Source organism: Portunus trituberculatus, chromosome 21 (assembly GCF_017591435.1).
Source record: "Portunus trituberculatus isolate SZX2019 chromosome 21, ASM1759143v1, whole genome shotgun sequence".
Classification (NCBI taxonomy): Eukaryota; Metazoa; Arthropoda; class Malacostraca; order Decapoda; family Portunidae; genus Portunus; species Portunus trituberculatus.
In genome coordinates, this window is record NC_059275.1 from 17,502,233 (window position 1) to 17,527,232 (window position 25,000).

General features: G+C 46.0%; 1 protein-coding gene and 1 long non-coding RNA gene across 4 annotated transcripts in view; one reads left to right on the top strand and one right to left on the bottom strand.

The window, feature by feature from the left end:
• Positions 1-3,906, bottom strand: part of LOC123507102 — a 5,488-nt gene extending 1,582 nt beyond the window's left edge. For both annotated transcript variants that reach the window (XR_006675582.1, XR_006675583.1), the window contains exon 1: positions 3,431-3,906. This is a non-coding gene — a long non-coding RNA (uncharacterized LOC123507102). The remainder of the gene's footprint in view (positions 1-3,430) is intronic.
• LOC123507101 (solute carrier family 2, facilitated glucose transporter member 1-like) overlaps positions 2,748-25,000 on the top strand; it is a 108,158-nt gene continuing 85,905 nt past the window's right edge. Inside the window, exon 1 of one of the 2 annotated variants that reach the window (XM_045259668.1) lies at positions 2,748-3,359. In XM_045259668.1, coding sequence (XP_045115603.1) covers positions 3,063-3,359 — 297 coding nt within the window. In that variant the 5' untranslated portion in view covers positions 2,748-3,062. Of the gene's footprint in view, positions 3,360-16,633; positions 17,396-25,000 lie in introns of those variants that run through there. The other variant, XM_045259669.1, reaches the window with a different exon arrangement.

Below are 25,000 nucleotides of genomic sequence, written 5' to 3' on the forward strand. Positions count from 1 at the left end.
GATACCGTTGATTTTTTATGTATTTGCTCTCTCATGGGGGTTGTAAGTTATTGGTACTGTTATTAAACTTATGAAAACTCTCTTTTCTAAATTATTTATTTGTGTAACTATTTATCTGTTAGCAATCTGATTCTCTCTCTCTCTCTCTCTCTCTCTCTCTCTCTCTCTCTCTCTCTCTCTCTCTCTCTCAGTAGTGAAGTAGTAGTAATTGCCGTGCCTCCTGGTCAGGTGGTGGGATCGCTGATGGGGGCAGATGAGGGCCGGAGTCACTACGGGGCTCTCGTTAGAGTCACCAACGTACTGGACTTCGTGCACGGCGACGTCACTGATGGTGAGGTAAGGTCTGGCAATTTTAAGTGGATTTCTGAGACGTGTTAGGCAATGTGTAGTGTCTTCGAGAGTGATGGATAGTGTGTTCTGTATTTTTAGTTAGTTAGTTGCTTAAATGTCGAGGTAACTCATGAATAACAAAGGTTAGAAGATTAGGTAACTAAGCAATTTGGTTGGTTGGTCAGGTATACGTTAGGTTAGTGTCTGGTGATGCGTGGCCTGTTTTCAGTGTGACATAACGTGTCGTAAGAATTTGTTATAAAGCATTGTTGTATACCACATGCCTGTGCATCGGCCGTGCCTTCCATCACACACCGGTCCGCCTGCAGAAGCAGACTTACAATGAAAAGTACGTGAAAAGGCCTTCCGTGCGCCGCGCCCTGCACATGGGAAACATAACCTACTACTCCTATGGCGGCTACGTCGGCAAGTTCTACAAGGGAAATGTTATGCGCAACCTCAAACCCTGGCTGGATGAGGTACTGTGTGTGTGTGTGTGTGTGTGTGTGGTAAGCGTTTTGTCTAGTTTTATTCACAAAAACACTAATTCATAGATTTATCATGATGACCTGAGGAGACCTCCGCGTCAGTTTTGGGAGTGTTGGAACTTCGATTGTGACCGTTCCTTGGTTGTGAGTGAGGAGTGACGTAGTGAGTGAGCGGCAGAGTGAGTGGTGCGGTGAACAGAGGCTGTGGCTGTGAGTGACACACCCCGCCTCCCTCAGATGCTGAACAACAGTATCAAATTTAAGTATCCCTTTAGCCCATAAATTCCCGTGAAAAGCCCACATGGTATAAATAAAAAAAAAAAAAAAAAAAAGTGAGCTATTCAACGGACAACTGGACCTCGCCTTGTCCTACGCCTGCTCTGAGATGCTGGTTCGCTCACTGCACTGGGACCACGCGCAGGAGTACCTGGAGGCGCCGCGCCGAGCCTGGAGAGTGGAGGGGCAGCTGTTTGGATATGTGCGTAAGGCGCGAGGCTTGGTGCGGGTGTTGGTGCGCTGCTCCGGCCATGAAGTGGGTTACCTGAATCCACTTGGTGAAGAGATTCATGATGCGGGACACTTTCCTGTAGGGACGCCGAGGCGTGACGGAACGGCTGGTGTGGCAGGCGCGGCACGGTGGACACTCATTCACTGATTCACTGCCAGCAACATGTGACCGTGAGTGACACTTGTGCCAAGCGTGTTCCTGAACAACCACCGCTGCCCACCACGGTCAGGCTCCGCGCCTCCACTCATTGCAATTGTTAATATAGAATAGTTTTAAGGCAGAAGTCATTATTAATGTCTGGGCATGTTGGTCACATTTTCTCAGCGTGACCTGCCCGCTAAAGTGTTGCGTGAGTCCCTTGGTTGTGGCGGCTGGCACCCTCCCCGTCGCCTGCCAGGTGTCGGAGGAGGGGAGGAGAGGGCCTGCAGCGGCAGCAGCAGCAGCAGCAGTGGAATGAAGTGTGTGGCAGTGTGCAATACATGTTGTCCTTTATCACAGACTTGTGTTTGTTGTTTAACATTGTGTGTACACCAAGCAGTGGTCACGTCATGATTTGGACACCATTAATCTTTAAACATCTTGTTCACAGGTACAACTTTTCTTATGAATACCGTAACATAATAACTCGTGCTATGATTTATTTATAGTTTTGACTGGAGCAGCCATTACGCTTGACGCACCGCTGAAGTGTACCATGCAGCATGTGGTGAATGCAGCGTCTGGCGGGCCCCGCCTGCCTTCCTGCCCGCCTGCCTTCCTGCCTGCCTGCCTGGTCAGCATGCACCAGAGGGAGGCCCCTCCTGAGTACAAATCACTCTTGCATCACCTCGTGTGTCAGTCTGCTCAGCGGTTTGTAGCGAAAACTTGCAGCATGGGAGGGAACGGAGGACCTGGCCGGGCAGTGCTTCTCTTGTAGTGTGCGTACATATTAATGTGCTTGACTCAAAATCCTCGTACTTAAATAGATTGCGTCATGGCTGAGGAGAATAGAGAATGTGCAACTTTGCTCGATCCCACAACAGTTAGCAGTACTGCACCTGCTCAGTGTATAACGTAGGCCATAGGGTGATGCAAGGCGTCTCTGCCTGAGCTATAAATAACAGCAGTGTGGCGTTACAACAACTCCTGCATTAAATATTTTCCTCATGGCGGTGCACGTGATGTGAATAGTCACAGTCCTAACACCGAGCTTGCCATGTAGGGTGATACCACACGGTGGCCGCCTGCCGCCCTGCCGAGATGACAAGTCGGTGCCTCGGTAATGCGTGTGCAGCTGACTGAGCCGCCTTTGTGGCTGAGGAAAATGATAATTGTCACTCGTGAAGGCTTGGCGAGGCGGCAGCTGGCCCTGCCTAGGAGGGGTTACCGGCCGTGCACCGTGATGAGCACGTGCCACAGGTGGCCAGAGGAGTGTGGGCAGCGGGGCAAGACGATGTGGGGCGGGGCGAGGGGAAAAGAGTTGGCAGGGCGCCCCAGAGAAGGTAGCGAGGGCAGCACTCAGTCACAGACCGCCCTCAGTGGTACCTCGCACAGCTACCAACCCGCACCTCCACCCCCACTTCTCGCCTTCACTCGCCATCTGGCATAAACATTCGATCTCCTCCGTTCCGCCGCGCCCCGCCCTTGCCTGTGAGCAGTGCCCCTCTCCGCCGCCATCAGGGTGACCGCCATCGCGGAACGTTTCCGCCGCTGACTCACTCGCACGGGAACACCAACGTTCAGGAGGGTTCGCCAAGATGTCCAACTCACGGTCCAACGTGAAGCACCACCCACTGGTGCAGGAGGACTCTCCTCTGCCGGGACTGTCCCCCATTGACTCCCCCGTCAGCGGGACACCTCCTCGCGGCCTATCCCCAGATCGCCTGCTGCCGGAGATTGACATGGAAGTGTTCAGCACCCCTCATGACCCCTCCCTCAACCTGCTCGAAGTCCCCAACACCAATTGGACCCGCAGCCCCATCAGCTCCGACCCCTCCTCCCGCGCCTCCTCCACCGCCAACCTCTATGACAAGCCCGCGGGTCTCGCCGGAATGGTGAGTATTTTGTTGCAACACACACACACACACACACACACACACACACACACACACACACATACACACACCTTTGGGCCAGGACAGGCTGCGGTGTCCTTCCTAGCCGGTGCGGAAGAGGTGATGAGTCAGAGCGCATGCGCGTGGCTGTGCCTGGGGAGAGAGCCAAGAGTGACGACATCGGAGTACACTGACGCCCACTCTGACTATGAGATAGTCTCTTGCTGGGGGGAACCAGGGGGCAGCCTAAACCATCGCTCACCGCCACTCACTCACTCACTCACTGGCTCACTGGCTCATTCGTCTCAGCTGCATCTTGGCACCGCCCTGATTGGTGGGAGGGAGATGACTGGGGGAGGGGAGAAGGGAGGAGGTAAAGGGAGCATAGGATCACGAGATGGAAGGTGTGGTGTGCTGTCTACACCCGCCCACATGTGACCCGGCAAGGCGCCTCACCCGCACCACCTACACTAGCGCCCCTCACCAGGAGAGAGAGAGAGAGAGAGAGAGAGAGAGAGAGAGAGAGAGAGAGAGAGAGAACCGGTGCATGACTCACAAATATTTAGGGCATGAAGGGAAAGAATGTATGGCACATGATTCCTTCTTTCCCTGCCCGGGGGTGGGGGACGGACTGGGTGAGGTATTGGGGAGGGGGTGCGTGGGCGGGTAGGCGCACCAGGATGGGGGGCGGTTGACGGCACGCATTTACTCCACATTTCTCCAATCGTCAAGGTTAATGCTTGCAGATATATTCACACTGAGTTCGTCTGAAGTATGTGGCGAGTGAGAAAATGACGGAACTGGGAAGCACAAACACGAGGGAACACCAAGGAAGGACAAACTATCACTACAACTAATGAACCTCTTCAGCACCATGACACGTTTTCATATTCATTCTGCTTACTCTTTGCTCATTGTATACAGCTTCAGAAACTTATGTGGGCAGTTAAAATAGTGAAGACTCTGGCCATAAATCTTCTGTCCTCCCTAAACCCTTCCTAATGTAAAATAAAACCGTCTAATTACACTCAAGATTCATAGTAAAGTTGCGTCTCTGCGTCTCAGTACTGAATGGGTTTAAACACTCGAAAACTCATGGTGAACCTAGAACAGACTCGCCCCATGCACGATTTGATGTCAAGAAGGAAGATGCGAAGGAAAACCGTTCATAACCCCTTTAATACTATGACGCGTTTTCAAATTCATTCCGCTTATTATTTGGTGATTTTATAGTTTCAGATACTCATTAGGGGGACTAAAATACTGAAGACTGTGGCCATTAATCTTCTGACCTCCATAGATCCTTCCTAATGTCAATAAAATGGTCTAATCGTACACAAATCTCAAAGTAGAAATGTGTATGACTATTTAGTGATTTCGTACAGCTTCAGAAACTCATTTAGGGGATGAAAATATTGAAGACTGGCCATTAATCTTCTGACCTCCATAGACGTTTCTTAATGTCAATAAAATGGTCTAATCGTACAAAAATCTCAAGGTAAAAATGTGTCCCAGTACTGAAGGGGTTAACAGGTGGATAAAGTGCAATAAGAACAACTCTAAAGCAGAGAGCATAATTTCTCGTAATGTAGAGGAACTGCTGATATGAGAAACAAGAATAAAAAAATAATCACCGTGTCAGCGAGATAGACGGAAAAGGCAGCCTCGCAACTCCATCCCACCTCTCTCTCTCTCTCTCTCTCTCTCTCTCTCTCTCTCTCTCTCTCTCTCTCTCTCTCTCTCTCTCTCTCTCTCTCTCTCTCTGTTCAGTCTGACTTCCTCTGGTCTGTCTCGGCTCGCCACACACGTCACTGTTCCTCCCACCGGATCCAACCTACCACGCGTCCCTGTACCGCGGCAATTCCTCTTCCCCCGTCTGATATACAGGGGTCTCTAAACTTTTGTTGTTTTATTCTTTTTTTTTTTTTACTTGTTTTATTCTATTTTATTTTTTATTTTTTTCCTCGACCCAGTCTGGTTTTCTATACTTCGTTCATGACCCAGTATACGTCTCCGTTATTCTACTGATACACACACACACACACACACACACACACACACACACACGCCCGGTAACTCAGTGGTTAGAGCGCTGGCTTCACAAGCCAGAGGACCGGGGTTGGATTCCCCGGCCGGGTGGAGATATTTGGGTGTGTCTCCTTTCACGTGTAGCCCCTGTTCACCTAGCAGTGAGTAGGTACGGGATGTAAATCGAGGAGTTGTGACCTTGTTGTCCCGGTGTGTGGTGTGTGCCTGGTCTCAGGCCTATCCCAAGATCGGAAATAATGAGCTCTGAGCTCGTTCCGTAGGGTAACGTCTGGCTGTCTCGTCAGAGACTGCAGCAGATCAAACAGTGAAACACACACACACACACACTTCTATAACTTGACTGCATTTAAGACGGAGGTTTCAAGACATCTATCCTCCGCCTTTTTTTTTTTTTTTTAACACTCGGACCTGCACGGGAACTGGCAACTTAGTGGGTTTTTTTTTTTCGTTCTATGTTGCCCTTGGCCTGTTTTCCCCTCTTACATAAACACACACACACACACACACACACACACACACACACACACACACACACACACTATATATATATATATATATATATATATATATATATATATATATATATATATATATATATATATATATATATATTCATGTATTGTTCCTATATACAGTATGTGTATAATGTTGTAACTCATTGAACAAGAGTTTGTGAACCGTACTTTGAGAAACCCTTATCTTATGCTACTACTATTTTTTATGGCTTCATACCCCGAGAGAGAGAGAGAGAGAGAGAGAGAGAGAGAGAGAGAGAGAGAGAGAGAGAGAGAGAGAGAAAATGCCCGTACTCTCAAATAATCTGACCTCTTATCTCGCACTACTTGTAAGAAGCTTTAGTGGAGGCTATTAAGATTTTCAAGTGTGCCTCCATGACTACAGGGATGACTTAACATGGATGCACCATCAACACGGGGGCAAAACACACACGTGGGGACTTGGCTATGATCATCTTTGTGACCTTTACAGAGAGATAGAGAGAGAGAGAGTGGGAGGCCGCCGTGATACAGTGGAACCATGCGTGCTTTGGGGTCCGAGGGGTCTCCAAGCACAGGGGTTCCAATCCTGTCCACGGTCCGAGTGAAGGTTGGGCTTCTTCACTCAGGGCACCGGTTTCCTAGCGGGTGGGCTTTGAGATAGGAGGTACCACAAAAGTATCCCCTTTAGCCCATGAATTCCCGTGAAAAGCTCACATGGTATAAATAAAGGAGAGAGAGAGAGAGAGGGGGGGGGATGAATGAGGAGGTTACAGTTCTATTAGTGTATCTCTTAGAATATTAACATGTCTCGTATATCAAGCATGGGTACAAGTTGCGATAGCTCCAGCAGGACAAGCAAACAGTGATGACCCCAGAATAATAAACCTTTGTGTCCACGTGCCAGTCGGTGCTCACTGCTTGATGACGCCCGCGCACTGCCAAAATCCCGCGTTTAACCAATTCAATACCATGACGGGTTTCCATATTCATTCTGGTGACTATTTGGTGATTTTATACAGCTTCAGAAACTCATGTGGGGGAAATAGTGAAGACTCTAGCTATTAATTTTTTAACCTCCATAGAGCCTTCCTAACGTCAATAAAATGGTCTAATCGTATAAACAAAACTCAGGTAAAAATGAAGTTAACCCCTTCAGTACCATGTCGGGTTTCCATATTCATTCTGGTGACTATTTGGTGATTTTATACAGCTTCAGAAACTTGTGTGGGCGGATTAAAATAGTGAAGACTCTAGCCATTAATCTTTTGACAACCATAGACCCTTCCTAACGTCAATAAAATGGTCTAATCGTACACAAATCTCAAGGTAAAAATGTGTCCCAGTACTGAAGGAGTTAAGTGGTAATGTCGTACTAGTCTGCCACTGTTACAATGGCGATTCCCTTGAAGACCCGTGTCACTACAGCTGGAGACTTTTTCAGTGTAGCGAGATGCGGCCGGAAGTGTTTCAAATGCCTCGGTTCAATACTCAGTTTTGTGTCGGAACTTCGGAAGTGTTGCCTTGTCTCAATACTCACTTTCCTCTTAGTTTTTTTTTTTTTTTCCAGTTCATTTTACTTTTCTTCCTGTTGTCTCCCTCTTCTTACTCATTTCATGCAATATTGTCTCAGTTACATTTTTTTTTTTTCTTTTCATTTATAACGCCTATCAGGGACGCCTTCCTCCAGATTTGGTAAGGCCTCAGAGACGACAAGCCTGATTTTCAAGACAGTTTTTCCTTTTAATAAACCAGAAATCTTGCCAATCCATCACCAGAACCATAAAAATACCCTTAAAAACACGAGTATCTTCAACTGGAGCCCTTGAAAGCAGTGATGGTGAGAGAGCTATAGGTGTTTCAGATTACGAGCCATAGTCTTCCTGTAGGCTCGTAACCCTCCGTGATCAGCAACATCCGAGGCGCGTGTTGACGTCCTCTTACAATACCTCCAAATGAACCTCACACTTTCCACTCACCACGCGCCTCTCCAGTGACTCACAGGGCCATCTACTTCATTCATCTGTCTGTAGCAAAGGACTGAAAAAATTGAGGAAGTAGAGCACGAGGAGACAGAAATAATGTGTTTGGGCCGAGTAAACTGACGAAGGTTTCTGAAGGAAGAAAGGTAAGCAACAGTATTTCTAGTTACAAGTTCATCCCTCTTCATCCTTGTTACTCAGCTGTGCTCCTCATGTGGTCTGCAGCCTTTGTTTGGTCCGTGTGTGGTGTGTGTGGCACGGATTGTTACGCCTCCGGTCCGTGGTGGTGTGTGAAAGTAAACAGCTAGTGAGAGTTTGTGGGTTTGTGGTGTAGAACGCTTGGGTTAAAGAAACAAAAAAAGGTGAGGAAAAGATTAATTAGTTACTGGTGTTTTTGTTCAGTTCGGGGCGCAGGTGGTGTGACCTTGTAACCTTTAGAGAAGCGACAGGTGTGTGCTGGGCTTCCGGGCGGGGCTTCATCAGTGTGTGTGTGTGTGGTTACGCTGTGGTTAGGAAACATATTTATCTGCATCTTTAGCCAGTTATGTGTGTGTGTGTGTGTGTGTGTGTGTGTGTGTGTGTGTGTGTGTGTGTGTGTTCTCTCCTCCCTGTCATTATCTCCCTCCAGCCACACCTAAATGGAGGGATTGGAAGGAACGAAGGGAGGGAGGGGAGGTAACGGGAACGTTGAAGTATTGTGGGAGGATGGAGGGAGGGGGATCGCTGCGCCCTCCACCACACCCCTCGTTACGTCTTTGTTTCCTTGTTGACAAAGCTTGGCATAATGAAATAAAGCGAAACGTACTGGTGTGGCTTCGTGTGTGTGTGTGTGTGTGTGTGTGTGTGTGTGTGTGTGTGTATGTGTGTGTAAACCAGGAAGCTGTTTATTGTTTATGATTTCTGTTTTTATCGTTGTTTTTCTTTTACCTTTTTTCTTTTTTTTTTTTTTCTTTTTTGTAGTTTTTCCTCTTTGTCATCATCATCATCATCATCATCATCATCATCATCATCATCATCATTACCTTCTCCTTTGTTGTTGTCATTTTCCATTTTTCTTTTCGTCTTTAAGTTCTTCCTTTATACATATTTAGCCTTCATCATCATCATCATCATCATCATCGTCATCATCATCATCATTATTATCATCTTCATCTTCGCCCTTTTAGCATTATTATCTTTTATTCTTTTCATATTTTTTTTATCATTACCATCATTATCGGTATCATTAATTCCCAGATGTTTGTTTTCATCATCTTCATCATCTTATCAGTGTCATTATCACCTCACCATCATCACCATCTTTCTTATCATCATCTGTGTCGTTATCACCTTAGCATCACCATCACTCTTCTTATCAGTGTTATTATCATCTTATCATCATCACTATCTATCATCAAGCAGTGTCGTTATCTTATCATCATCCTATCATTCCTTTTTTTAGTAGACGCTGTATCTCCCTCTGCCTGCTTCTCTATTTCCTCCTTCCTATGACTTAGACTCTTTCACGAGGGAGGTTTTAAGACACTATCTCCAACTACGAATCCTCCTTTTCACCTTTCGTTAGTTACTTGCAAACCTATGGGACTTTTTTGCCATATTTGTTGCCTTATGCCCTTTTTGTTATGACTGGCAACGGTCAGGGAAAAGGCCCATTGAGGTGCCCAGACGGTCATAAGTGGAAGTGTTTTTTAGCAGTCGTGTGTGGAATGGGAGAGGCTTCACGGTGTCTAGAGGCTGGCATGTTATGAGTCATGTACCCCCACCACGCTTCGGAGCTCCGGGCGTGGCTAAACCTCGTATTCTGAACCACTCCTACGCCGAACCTATTTTACCACATTCCAAAGGGTTTAGATTAATTTGCACGGGTTTTCGAGGGTGTTTATATGGTTCTCGTGACAGATTAACAAGATTTTGATAGCATTAACAGGAGAAACAGCCTTCAGAACCAGAAAAAGCATTTGTGAGGCCTTTACAAATTTCTTTTCTTTGATCTTCCTTTCCTCTTATTCTCGCTTTCATCCTCTCACGCCTTCTACGCTACTTATTTCCTCTCTTTTTTCCCTTTCCTATCATTCTCCTTTCATCCTCTCATCCTCCTTTCCTCTTGTACGCCACTTATTTCCTCTCCTTTTTCCTCTTTTCCTCTTATTCTCGCTTTCATCCTCTCATCATCCTTTCCTCTCTTCTACACCATTACTTATCTCCTTTCCTTTTTTCCTTCTTTCCCATCATTCTCCTTTCAACCTCGTCTCATTTATCCCTTTTCGTTTATCTTTTTTTTTTCTCTTCTTATCTCTCTCCTCCCCTCGACAAGAATGCAATGCCAAAGAAGACCTTTACAGGAATTGAATACGGAATTACTTGGTTCTGCATGAGCTAAACACGCTGACCACTGTTCTACCAAGCGACATTCATGATACTTACAAACACACACACACACAGCTTTGACCTCCCCTAATCCGCCTCCTTTCTCTCCTCTGTCGCTTTTCTTTTCCGTCTCCCAGTCAGTAAGTTAATTAAGAGTAGTGGAAGGGCGTTAAGACAAGTGATGGGTGGAGCCTCTTTGTTCTGTGGCGGTACTTCTATATGCATTAGTCCTGGAGTAGAGTGGTCTCTGATGCAACAGTAGGAAGTGTGTGTGTGTGTGTGTGTGTGTGTGTGTGTGTGTGTGTGTGTGTGTGTGTGTGTGTGTGTGTGTGTGTGTGTGTGTGTGTGTGAACTGGAAATAATCTGCGTCACACAACGACTATGCAATCAAGTGGAGTTTTCTCCATTGTTGTTATTGTTTTTGTTATTATTATTGTTGTTTTTGTTGTTGTTTCATCGTCTGAAGTTTTGTCCTCACACACAGTGAAGGATCAACAACATAAATGGTTATAATCAGCCTAAAATTTTGTAGCGTCAGTTGTGTCTATAGTTTGTATGGTATATGTACCTGGTCATCTTTCCGCGCGTCAGGAGGAGGAGGAGGAGGAGGTGGAGAAAACAGTCACACAAGAGGGCGACAATGAGGAGTAATGAGTAAAGGAAGAGGACAAGGAGTCGGAGAGTGATGTGATGGGCGATGGTGTACGTGGGGAAGTGAATGTATGCCGGGGCTCGTCACTAATGGAGAAGGAGGAAGAGAGGTGACCTGAGGTGGCAAACGTTGTCCAGGTTGTCGTCAGTGAAGGTCACGCGAAGGATGGATGACCTTGCCATCACCTTCACCGCCCCAGCCACGCATACGCACGCACACACGCAAACAGCTGCTTGGGTGCATGCGTTTGTACCGGTACCTTTAGAGTGTGGCGTGTTTATGCTTGCGTGTGCGTGATGCTTTGTGGAGGCATGACGCATGGGTGACGCAAGGTGACGCACGCTGGACCTGTGACCGCTGTCTAGGTCACGTATTTCATCGGGCGACTTACGTCGGGCCACGTGGGCGGCCAGGCTGCAGGGTGTCGCCAGCCGAGGTCAGCAGCGACAGTTTTCCTGCTCCGGCCGCTGGCCTGCAGCACCCCGACCAAATGGGGCGTGAAGGGCCGCGTGGGGCGCCCACCAGGACAGAGCGGGCGTGGCGGCGGCAGGTCTGGTGAATGGTGGCGAGAAATTGCGCGGAGTGAGCGGCAGCCACACCTCTGGCGGGCCGCCGCCTCATTGGTAGCTTGCAGGGGCGGGACTCTTGCGTCAGACGCCGCTCTCAGGTTCAAACTACGACTGTCGGGATTATGTGTAAAAAATGGCCATGTGCTCTGCCCTGGCCCGGTCATTAAGGTGCCTGGGCACGTGGCAGCGCGGCCCAGGCGTGGCGGCTGTCACGAGGCAATAGAAGCAACTTTGTCAATGAAGACTAGATGAGGCTGTTTTGGCGCCAAAACTCAGCAGCGTTGCATCATTCTGTGCGTGACGAGGAGGTTCCCTACCCCCTTCACGCCCCTGGTCCTGGTTTCCTGGCCAGGGGGTCCCTTGTACCCTGTACTAGCGGTCATCGCAGGGACTAACATTGGCCAATGAGAAAAAATATGTATATCGCGTACCATATTTTTTCATAATTCCGCTGATGGCGGCGACGTAACACCGACACTTACATCTGAAGGAAGGAGGCGGGCCGTCCCGGTGGTGTCTGCGGCGTGAGGGAGGAGGCGGCACCTGTGGCTGATGAATGGCTCCTGAAAAACACGACGAAACATCGCACGGAGAGTGCCGGCGTGAGCGGGGGAGTACCTGCCTCCGCGCATGGCGGCTCGGCGGTGGCGGGATCAATAAAGGCTCTACTTAACCCCACGAGGCAGCCTGCGTTCCGGAGTGTGTTCCTCGCCGCCCTAGTGGTCACCCTCGCGCTGCCGCTTCCACGCCGCCTCCTCTGTAGGTCTCGTGCTCGTGACTCGCGCCTCTAGGTGACCCAATCCAGCCGTCGGTCCACCCTCATCGTCCCGCCGCCGCCAGTCTCCCGGCCCCGCCACTGCCCGTCTGAGGCCCCGCCGCTCGCCGCCACAGCCATGACTGACGAGGGACCGGCCGCACCCGACCCAAAGACTTCCCCTAAGACCTCCCCGACGCAGGAGAAACCGGCTAGCGGGGACACCAACGCCAAGCCGGCAGCCACCGAAACCCCCGCCGCGGCCAATGACAACAAGCAAGAGCAACAGGACAAACAGAAAGAGCAGCCAAAACAAGAAAAGGAAGAAAAGCAAGAAAAAGAGCAACAACCACCACAAGAAAAAGAACAAGTGCAGCCTCTCAAGGAAACTGAACAACCCAAACAGCAAGAGAAGCAGCAGGAGCAGAAGCCGCAGGAGCAGAAGCAGGAGGAGCAGAAGCCGCTTCCACAGCAGGAGAAGGAAGCTGAGGCCGCCAAGGCTGCAGACACACCAGCAGTAGGTATCACGTCACGCAGTCCATCCGCCACCGCCGCAGCTCATTCATGGCGCCCCACGTGATAACTATCGGGTGATTGCTGTGTGACTACCGGGTGACTGGTGCACGCCTTCACGCACGCACACAGTTTTGGTGATCGTTTTACTGATCTCCCCGCTACCCACACCCTCCTTCAGAGACACGAGCGGGAGACAGTGTGCTGTTAGTGAGGGATATGAAATCAATGCAGTGCAATGCAAACATCACCTGCTGACCTACTGATGCTGTGCGTTCGTGCGTGTGTGTGTGTGTGTGTCTGAGAGAGAGAGAGAGAGAGAGAGAGAGAGAGAGAGAGAGAGAGAGAGAGAGATTTGTTAAAGCTTATAGTACCACACACACACACACACACACACACACACACACACACACACACACACACACACACACACACACACACACACACACACTCACACAGGGAAGCGACATCGACCTGCATATCGATTTTTCTTTACATTTATAGCGAGGCGAGGCGACCTTATTGTGCTCATCTCTCTTCTTCCTCCTCCTCCTCCTCCTCCTCCTCCTCCTCCTTCTCCTCCTCCTCCTCCTCCTCTTCATCCTCCTCCTCCTCCTTCTTCTATAGAGCGGAACAAAAAGCGTACAACTTCACAAAAGCCAAGCACGAAATAGTATAGAGCAGTGTCCCCTTGTATTGATGCTCCGGAGGCTTAAAGGGACAAGGCAGGGCTGTGATAGGGAGTAGCCGTGTGTGTGTGTGTGTGTGTGTGTGTGTGTGTGTATATGTGTGTGTAATTCACCACGGTCGCCCACTGGTCACCCATCCAGTCTTTCCCATTACGGAGCGAGCTCAGAGCTCATAGACCGATTTTCGGGTAGGACTGAGACCACAACACACTCCACACACCGGGAAAGCGAGGCCACAACCTCTCGAGTTACATCCCGTACCTATTTACTGCTAGGTGAACAGGGACTACACATTAAGAGGCTTGCCCGTTTGCCTCGCCGCGCCGGGAGTCGAAACCCGGCCCTCTCGATTGTGAGTCGAGCTTACTAACCACTACACTACGAGGTGTGTAGTACATAATGTCAGCTGTATGTGTGTGTGTGTGTGTGTGTGTGTGTGTGTGTGTGTGTGTGTGAAAGGTGGGGAGGATAATCTTGCATGTGTGCGTGTGCATGTGTGAGAGAGAGAGAGAGAGAGAGAGAGAGAGAGAGAGAGAGAGAGAGAGAGAGACAGACTGATTGATTAATTGACGTAAAATGAATAAATAACCTTTGATATATATACAATGAAAAACAAATCATAGTAACAGTTTCTCTTCTTACATAAAAAAAACCCTCCTCATTTATGATTTTCACTGACTCACCTTGTTGATTCATTCACGAGTAATTGGTGGCGTTAATGACTCACCTGGCCATTGTCGCCCCTCAGTGCTTAATTAAGTGCCGTGTCTTTCATTTTCACGCAGCCAGGTGAACAGGAATCGAAATTCCAGGTAAGACTTGATTCAATTTACTACCTGTTGTGTATTATTGTTATTGTTATCATTATTGTTATTATTATTGTTGTTGTTGTTGTTGTTGTTGTTGTTGTTGTCGCCTCGTACACATGGCGTTGTTTAAATAAGGTAACTTTTTATTTATTTATTTGTATTTCTATTTATTTATTTATTTTTATTTTATTTATGTACATAATGTCAACTGTGTGGGTGTGTGTGTGTTGGTAATAACCCCTAATTAACGATAAATATTCCGGTAGCTTTTTTTTTAAGGTGGTGATGGTGGTGGTGGTGGTGGTGGTGGTGGTAGTGGTGGTGATGGTGGTGGTGGTGGTAGTGGTGGTGATGGTGGTGGTGGTAGTGGTGGCGGTGGTGGTGGTAGTTGTGTTTCAGCTGCTCTCCAATAAATAATGAGAATGATAGTGGTGATGATTGGTGTGACTGTGAATTAGTACAGCTGGTAAACACACACACACACACACACACACACACACACACACACACACACACACACACTTGTCCTTCTTCTCTCATAGTATACGCAGACTAACTTATCTCTCTCTCTCTCTCTCTCTCTCTCTCTCTCTCTCTCTCTCTCTCTCTCTCTCTCTCTCTCTCTCTCTCTCTCTCTCTGGCACACACTTGTTATCTCATCAGTATGTTATCTACATCCCTTCAAGTGTTTATACTCATACCTTGAAAACATGTGTGTGTGTGTGTGTGTGTGTGTGTGTGTGTGTGTGTGTGTGTGTGTGTGTGTGTGTGTGTGTGTGTGCCCGAAATGGTTACATGGGCACGAACGAGTATGATCACGTGCACACTCATACACTATTGTTATCCCCACGCTCATCTTCTTCAGCCGTGTCATCTCCCATCATCCCTTTCTTATCTCCTCCTCCTCCTCTTCCTCCTCCTCGTCCTCCTCCTCCTCCTCCTCCTCCTGATGTGTCCCGAATAACATATAATCATTTTCTCCTTTGTCCCACCTCCTCCTCCTCCTCCTCCTCCTCCTCCTCCTCCTCCTCCTCCTCCTCCTGTGACGATAGACTGATAAGTGATAAAAGCCGAGTGGAGGAGGTAAAGGTGAGACAGCACAGTGCCACCTCCACCACTCTCTGTCCTTGTGGCACTCAGTAGTGGAGTATTTGATTGAGGCACTCTTCACCCACCACCACCACCATCAGTATTCCCCCTTCCAGCTGTTGAAATTAATGATGTTTTCTCTCCCCTGCTATCGTGGTTATCGTATGTGCGTGTTGTGATGTGCGCCTCTCTCAGTGCAGCCTCGGAAAGTGATCGGAAAGGAGAGATCTTGTGTTGTTTTTCTTTATAATGGTGGCTCAGTTCATCTGTTCATTTATTTTTCTTGGTTTTCTTGACGTGACTGCAATCCGTCCGTCGTGTGTTGCGGTGTAGTGGTGGTTACTTTCATGGTGAGAGTGTGTTTGTGTGTGTTTAAAGGTTCATTTTTCGAACTGGTTTAGAAATTCTGTGGTGTTATTCTTTTTTTTTTTATTCATTATTTTTATTTGTTTTTATTTATTCTTTTTTTTATTGACTTGATTGGGAGAGAAAACGGTGTACGATGGCTACTTACGTGTTTACCGTACCTGCTTACTTGCTGACTTACGTGCTTACTTGCTTATATATACTTGTGTTTCGAGATGATTTCCGTTTTCTTCTTCTTTTCCAACGGTGCCGCGAAGTGATCCAAGAAAATGAGAATGGAAAAAGAGTAAAAAGGGGGAAAAATACCGTATCTATCATTTCCACTTTTTCTTCTATTGACACGTACAAAAAAAAAAAGAAAAGAAAAATGCGTCTCTTAAAATTACCCTTTCTATGCCACCGGGAATCAAAACAGAAGAAAAAAGAAAACAATGAGGTGATGGAGGAGTAGTTAAGTCTTTTTTCGATTGAATTCTTAACCCATTCAGTGCCAGGACGCGTTTTCACATTCATTCTTCTTACTATTTGGTGATTTTAAACAGCTTCAGAAACTCATGTGGTGTTTAGAAAAGTGAAGACTCTGGCCATTAATCTTCTGACCTCCATAGACCCTTGCTTATGTAAATAGAATCTTTTAAACGTATCCAAAACTCATAGTAAAAATGTGTTCTAGTACTGATGGCACAACCTTTCAGTGCTAATAATCGATAGAACAACAATCAGATGAGATAAGCCCCAGTTGCTTTCTATCCAGTCCCCCTTTAGGTATAAATTTTACTATGATAGCAGCTGAATCGTAAAGCAAATAAGACACACACACACACACACACACACACACACACACACACACACTCCTTTGCTTTGGTTCTTTACGATGGCCCCTAACAACAAATCTCACGTCAGCCACTAAGTAACAACAGAAGCTGCGCCATTTGAAAAAAAAATAATGATAATGAATAAATAAAACGTACTAGTGTGAGGTTAGCGTGTCGTGTCGTGTAACGTAGCAGAACACTCGCTACTCACCAATCGCAAACAAACATATCCTTCAGGGCTTTTGACTGTTGACTTATCCCCCTCCACTACACATCCTGCCCCGCCAGCAGCGCACGGAGCGATAAGGGAAGGCAAGCAAGACAAACAACACGAGGAAACTGGACCACTGTAACAACAACCCGTGGATCGTCACTCTAAGGACTCTCGGGTACAAGGCAGACAGTCCGTGTATTGGTTACCTCCTTGTGTTCGCTGTGGTCTTGTGCGTCTCGAGTTCAGAGTTCAGAACGAGTGACCTGACGTGGGAGGCGGGGACCGGACGAGGGGCAGAGACAGCGCAACCTCCGGAGATAGACAAACCAACAACCAACCCATTCCCAGAGAGACCAGAGCACAGACAGACACACACCGAGGGAGACTGACGCTTGAGAGGCACGGAAACATCTCAGCTCGCAGAGAGACACGCAGAGACTTAGAGAAACATACACAGCGACTCAGGATTGACTGTAATACGAACGCTGGCACAAGTATTTCGCCACAAAGTCCCTCGTTCAGTTTACAAGCACTTTGCGTTGCCTAACCTCTCAAGTGGCGGTGTATACTTCAGTTCTCGCCTGTGTCTTTCGTGACCTGCGTCCCCGCGTGTCCCAGCAGCAGCCATGGGGCAGGACGACAAGTACGCCATCTCCATGAGGGACTTCTTCAAGGTATGATTCACTCCCGCCTGTCAGAGTTTGTGGCCCGTGTTCTTAATCATCCTTTTCATTGGTATTTGCCACGTCTCTCCTTATTCACTAACCTATCTAAGACTTCTTGACTTGTTCCACAGCCACAGCAGAGCATTCTATTGCCTCGAAACTGCAAAATATACTCGTCTTTATTTGTTCTCCCGCCGCCTTGTTACGATATCCTGCCCGGAAATAGCGATATACCTTTCCCTCCTTCAGCTTCCTCATAGGTGCTCCTATGAAAATTCCGCAGATTGCTCCCGGTGGTGTGAATTGTTGCATACTGCACTGGAAGTCTTAGACACACTACCGTCTTATTTCAAGCACTTCAGGCTGTACTGCGAAATGTCTTGGGTTTTCAAAGAATGTCTCTGCTATTGAAATGATTCTTTGTTATGGATTCTGCACGATTTTTTATTACATAAGAGATGGGAAACTGGCAAAGGGCAACAAAAATATGGAAAAAAGGCCCACTTAGTTGCTAGTTCCCTTGCAGGTCCGAAAGAGTTGGTCAAAAAGAGATTTATGATTACTAGGGAAGAACCATCATGAGAACCCACCCAATCAGTTATGCCTGTGAACTTTTGAATCGTTTATGAGACCACGTCACCACGAAACGTTCAAGAATCCAGTGAATTTGAAGAGACAAGAGCGAGGTCCTGAGTTATGTGCTCTGAAACGATTTGCTCTCACTACGACTGTTTCCAAAGACCATAGACATGACTCACCGCGTTCTCAAGAGCGTTTCCTATGTTAGTAGTGTAGAAATCTTGTTAATTTGTCACTAGAACTGTAAAAAAAATAATAATAAATAACATCATTCAAAACCCGTGTAGCTTCAAATATAGTCTTTTGAAACAGTCGAGGCGCGGCGCAGAGGTATTTCAGAATTTGACCCTTTAGTGGTGGAGGTTTGATGGCGACCGGGAGTTGTGAGTGTATGAAGAAGACGTGTGAGGGAATACTACGAGTATAAAGGAAGGGAAGGAAAGGGAAGCAAAAGAAGGATAAAGGAAGATGAAGGAGAGGAAGAGATAGAGAAATGGAAGACCTGAAAGTGAAAGTTGAAGATCCAAAGTTAAGAGAAGAGAAGGGAAGATAGAAGAGGTTAGGTTAGGTTAGGTTAGGTTAGACTAAAGAAAGATAAGGGGAAGAAAGAGAGAAATAAGAAATGGGAGACATGAAAGTGAAAGTTCAAGATAGAAAGTTAAGAGAAAAAAAAAGGAAGATAAAAGAGGTTAGATTAGGTTCGGTTAGGTTAGGTTAGGTTAGGCTAGGCTAGGCTAGGCTAGGCTAAAGAAAAATAAGGGAGACGAAGAGAAAGAGAGATAAGAAAGTGAAAGCTAAAGATAAAAAGTTAAGAGAAGAGAAGATAGAAGAGATTAGGTTTGGTTAGGTTGAGCTAAAGAAAGATAAACGAAAGGAAGAGAAAGATAAGAAATGAAAAACTTGAAGGTGAAAGTTGAAGACAGAAAGCTGAGAGAAGAAAAGAGAAGATGAAGGAGATGGGCGGGATTAGAAAAAATAGTTGACATTTATACTGGAATAGACGAAATCATACAAGATTTTAAGAGCATTTCAACTATTCAAGTAATCCAATAACAAGACATCAACATTGTACAAGCAGCCTGGAAACACTCTTGACAACCCTGTAAATTATCTCTGTGGCCTTACAACAACACAAGATTTAAACCCCTTCAGTACCATAACGTGCTTCCATATTCATTCTGCTTTCTATTTGGCGATTCTATACAGCTTCAGAAACTTATGTGGGGATTAAAATGGCGAAAGCTCTGACCATTAATCTTCTGACCTCCATAGACCCTTCCTAATGCAAATAAAATCGTCTAATCACACTAAAAAAATCAAGGTAAAAATGCGTTTCAGTATTGAAGGAGTTAAGAACATTTCAGCCATTCAACATCTACAGTGCACACGCTGGAAACACTCTCGAAAAACCCGGCAAATCATCTCTGTGATCTTTGAAAACAGTGATGTGAGAGCAAAGCGTTTCGAAATACTGGTGAAGATGTTTTGGTGAAGAGAGGACGAGGCGAAGATGTGGCGCAAGTCAGGTATAGTGATACTCATAGTGGTGATAAGAGCTATGGTCCCTCTTGTTAGGAAGGGAAGGGGGAGGGGGTTTCCTGTGGTGATGGGATGTGCTGGGCTGTATGAAGGTGAGGGCAGGGGTCATGGTGGGATGGGAAGGACAACAATTAACCCCTTCAGTACTGGGACGCATTTTTACCATGAGATTTGTGTGTGATTAGACGATTTTATTGACATTAGGAAGGGTCTATGGAGGTCAGAACATTAATAGCCAGAGTCTTCACTATTTTAATCCTTACATAAGTTTCTGAAGCTGTATAAAATCACCAAATAGTAAGTAGAAGGAATATGGAAACGTGTCATGGTACTGAAGGGGTTAATCAGATGGGATGGGAAGGGCTGGGCTGCTTGTAATGGTGAAATTAAATGAAATGATGTGTTTATTGTGACTCTCTCTCTCTCTCTCTCTCTCTCTCTCTCTCTCTCTCTCTCTCTCTCATTTTTGTAAACGCGTTGCTGCATGGGGTCTTTTTCTCTTATTAAACGGCTCCCTTCTTGTTATTCTTTTCTTTCTTTACTGTTACGAGGCAGACTGAAGGAACACAAAGAAAATATTAAAGAAAGATAGAAGAGAGAGAGAGAGAGAGAGAGAGAGAGAGAGAGAGAGAGAGAGAGAGAGAGAGAGAGAGAGAGAGAGAGAGAGAGAGAGAGAGATAATGCGTGGCCATGACTGTACAAGCAAGACACAGGTGACAGGTACAAAGAAACACAAAGGACAAACAAGCAATAGTAAACGTGTGTGTGTGTGTGTGTGTGTGTGTGTGTGTGTGTGTGTGTGTGTGTGTGTGTGTGTGTGTGTGTGTGTGTGTGTGTGTGTGCTTTAATGTTTGTGCAGGCAAGTTTTGTTGTTGCTGTTGTTGTTGTTGTTGTTGTTGTTGATATTTGGGACGCTTGACCTAAATCAGTCATTCCTCCTCCTCCTCCTTCCTCCTCCTCCTCCTCCTCCTCCTCCTCCTCCTCCTCCTCCCAAAACACACACACACACACACACACACACACACACACACGTATTCCTTTACACATAATACTCCAATGCACGCACGTATATGTATGTTTGTACGTGTATGTGCGTATGTATGTATGTGTGTGTGTGTATGTATGCATGTATGTGTCCATCACTGTGTCACGCGAGGCAGTAAATAGCTCTGTACATCACGACCTTAGTGACATTGGGGGAAGGGAGAAGGGGGGGAGGTGAGTGGTGAGGAGGGGAACGGAGAGAGGCGGGGAGCAATGAGAGGTGATGGGGGATGGGATTTGGGGCAGGAGGAGGAGGAGGAGGAGGAGGAGGAGGAGGAGGAGGATTAGAAGTAATGATAACAGTGAAGGAAGAGTAATAGTTGTCGAAGGAAGAAGATCAGGAGGAAGAGAAGATGGAGGAGGAGGAGGAGGAGGAGGAGGAGGAGGAGAGAGGTAATAGTAGTATTAGTAATAGCAGCTTAATAGGAGGAGGAAGAGGAAGAGGAGGAGGAGGAGGAGGAGGACAAGGAGGAGGAGGAGGAAGAAGAGGAAGAAGAGGAGGAGAGGTAATAGTATCAGTAATAGTAGCTTAAGAGGAGGAGGAGGAGGAAGAAGAGGAGGAGGAATAATAATAATAGGCAATAAAAGTGATCCCAGTAATAATGAAGGGAAGGGATGGTGAGGGAGGAAGGGAAGGGAAGGGAAGGGAAAGGGGAAGAGGACAAGAAAGGAAGGGCAAGGATAAGCAGAGAGAGAGAGAGAGAGAGAGAGAGAAGGGGAGAAATAATCGTCTTGGAGATATTTGAGGAACAACACCAACAAAAACAATGAGAAAAGAAAGAAAAGAAAAGTTATGATAGAAAGAATAAGAAAAAACAACAACAACAACAACAACAACAAGAACAGGTAAATAAGAAAAACAAGAAGAAGAAGAAGAAGAAGAAGAAGAAGAGAACAAGAAAAAAGAACAAGAAAAAGAACAAGAAGAACAAGAAGAACAAGAAAAGGGAAGAAAAAGAAGAAGAAAAAGAAGAAGGGAAAAAAAGTAGAAGAAGAAGAGAAAGAAGAAAATTAAAGAGGAGAAAAAGAAGCACTCATTGTTATCTTATTATCAGAGAGACGGGGGAAGTGGGGAAGAGGGGAAGAGGGGAAGGGGGGAAGGGGGAAGGGAGGGGGTTTAATGGGGATGAGGTTGTAGAGCGTAGAGCGGCACAAACATGTTTACTGTTTACTGAAGTGTCTCCCCCGTACAGCTCAGGTTACCGCGGCACATTTGCGGTGACACGATCCGACAGAGGAGGAGGAGGAGGAGGAGGAACACAATGGAATACAAAGGAACAAGAAGGAATACAAAGGAAAAAGGGAGAATTAAGGAGGAGGAGGACGAGGAACACAAAAAAACAGGAAGGAAAAAAGAAAGAAGGAGGAGGAAGACAAGGAACACGAAGGAACACAGAGAAAAAAAAAAGAAAAAAATAAGGAGGAGGAGGAGGACGAGGAACACGAAGGAACACAAAGAAAGAACGAAGAAATACACTGGGATAGAAGGAAAACAAAACAATAAGGAAGAACACAAAAGGAAAAACAAAAGTACAGAGGAAAACAGAGAAAAAACAAGAAAATAAGGAATGCAAAGGAAAAAAAGAGAAATGCAATGGAATATCAAAGAAAATAAAGGAAAAACGAAAAGGAATATAGAGGAATACGACGAAAAAAATAAGAAATACAGAATACAAAGGAAAACAAAGGAATACTAAATAGCAGGAGGAGGAGGAGGAGGAGGAGGAGGAGGAGATGGTGATGGTGATGGTTGAGGAAAGAAGGAACAAAACGATAGAATGGAGAGATATAATACATGGAAGGAAAGGAGGAAGACGAGAAGTTGAAAGAGGACGAAAGAAGGATTAATGAAGAAAATTAACAAGGAATGGAGGAAGAAGAGGAGGAGGAAGAAGAGGAGGAGGAAGAAGAAGAAGAAGAAGAAGAGGAGGAGGAGGAGGAGGAGGAGGAGGAGGAGAAAGAGGACATTCCACTACCTCTTGAAAGCAAAGCCACACAGAATGACCTTTATATGTGTGTGTGTGTGTGTGTGTGTAGGTCCAGCTGAGAACACTTGAAGACATGTGGAAAGATGCAGAGGATCACACCCTTCTCTCTCTCTCTCTCTCTCTCTCTCTCTCTCTCTCTCTCTCTCTCTCTCTCTCTCTCTCTACTTTTTACTCTCAAGGACAAATTGAAGTCAAGTTATTTATACAAAAATCTACAAAAGTCAATTTCTTCACATCTCGATAAGGTAAGGAGGAGGAGGAGGAGGAGGAGGAGGAGGAGGAGGAGGAGGAGGAGGCGGATACAAGAAGGAAAGGAAGATTGACTGAACAGATAATACACTGAGGTAAAAATAAGGAAGAGAAAGGGAAGAAAGGAGGAAGAGGAGCAGAAGGAAGAAAGGAAGAAAGGAAGGAAGGAAGGAAGGAAGAGAAAAGTAAGAAGATGAAGGTACACAGAGGAAAGAAGAAGAAGAAAAAGAAGAAAAAAAATAAGTTGAAGAAAAAAATAAGGAAAAAGAAGTTGAAGAAGAAGAAAAGAAGAAGAAGAAGAAGAAGAAGAAGTTCAAGAAAAAGCAATAAAGGAAAAAAGAAGAAGAAAAGAAGAAAAAAAAGTTGAAGAAAGAAAGGAAAAAAGTTGAAGAAGAAGAAAAAGAAGATGAAGAACAAAGAAAGTATAAAAAAAAAGAAGAAGAAGAAGAAGAAGAAGAAGAAGAAGAAGAAGCTGTAGAATCGATTGATAACAGACTTAACTAACCTAGAAATCTAAATAAGAAGAAAGATAAGAAGAGGAGGAGGAGGAGGAGGAGGAGGAGGAGGAGGAGGAGGGGAGAAAAGTCAGAAAACATTACCTCGAAGTGTGAGATAAGAGGCAAGATTCACAGAAAGGGAGATAACAAAGTGATGGAGAAGAGATGGAGTGGAGGGAGAGAGAAAGGGGGGGGGGGTGGGAGGGAGGGAGAGAGACATTACATACATAGAAAGGGAGATAAGAGATAAGACAAGACTACTCTGAATAACGAGAGAGAGAGAGAGAGAGAGAGAGAGAGAGACGAAAATAATACCTCTGAGTTGATTGCATGAGAAAGATCTTGCCTAAGGGAATCTCTCTCTCTCTCTCTCTCTCTCTCTCTCTCTCTCTCTCTCTCTAGCGGTGAGTGCCAACTTTCCCAGAATAGCACCAAGGCGTCCTCTTTTGCCCTTCAGTCCTAACTCACCCTAGGACACTCATACACTCATACACTCAGACATACAGTTAGCCATACACAGCCATACACTCACACATACACTTAGCCGTACAGTCAGTTCTTATACACTTATACAGACAGCCATACACTTAGTCATACTCTCAAACATATACAGTTAGTCATACAGTCAGCCATACAGTCATACATACATACATACATACATACATACATACGTACATATATACAGTTGTCTCCTTACAGTTCAGTTATTCAGAGGTCATTCTTACAGTCATACAGTTGTTTATAGTCTCTCTCTCTCTCTCTCTCTCTCTCTCTCTCTCTCTCTCTCTCTCTCTCTCTCTCTCTCTCTCTCTCTCTCTCTCTCTCTCTCTCATTACTTTTATCATTAGACCAATAATCCTCTGTTTTTTTCTACGTTTTATTCATTCATTCTCTCTCTCTCTCTCTCTCTCTCTCTCTCTCTCTCTCTCTCTCTCTCTCTCTCTCTCTCTCTCTCTCTCTCTCTCTCTCTCTCATCCTTTGTTATTTCTACTTTTTATACATTTTCTACCTTTCTGTCCATATCCATCACCAATATCTCTGTCCTTCCCCTCTCTGGTTACTACCATCACTGTTTTCTAGTATTAACATTACCCCTTTCGTTATGAGACCCTTCCCTTCCTTGCTCTTTGACGTGAGTAAGTGTGAATGATGTGTTGACTGCGTTTGAGTGTGTGTTTTGATAGATTTACGGATTAGCGCTCTTTTCTATCACTGGTATCGTGTTTAGAGTGATAGATTGATAGCTAGAGTACTGGTGTTGATGTTTAGGCAGTGGTATATGTGCGTAAGTGGGTAGATAGTTGAAGAAAAAGGTGGTGTTTGATATTAAAGTAGTTACCCCTTGTATTGTAAGTGTGGGTAACGTTTTCTATGAGTGTCTAGAGCAGCTGGATTCGTGCCTAGGATGGAGGGCTGCTTTATTTTTGTATGTAAGCCTGCCTACTGTCCCCTTGCCTCACCACCACCCTAAAATAACACACACACACACACACACACACACACACACACACACACACACACACGTATCGACCGAGCGCTAAAGGTGAAGGTTAAACAAAAATCTTTTCTTAGCTCCGATATCGATCTGTGTTTGCCTCATACTGGTGGTGATGGTGGTGGTGATGGAGGTGGTGGTTATGGTGGTGGTGGTGGTGGTGGTGGTGGTGGTTATGAGGGGGGGGGGTGCCGTCACTCAGTTGGCTGGTTTGAAGGGCGGT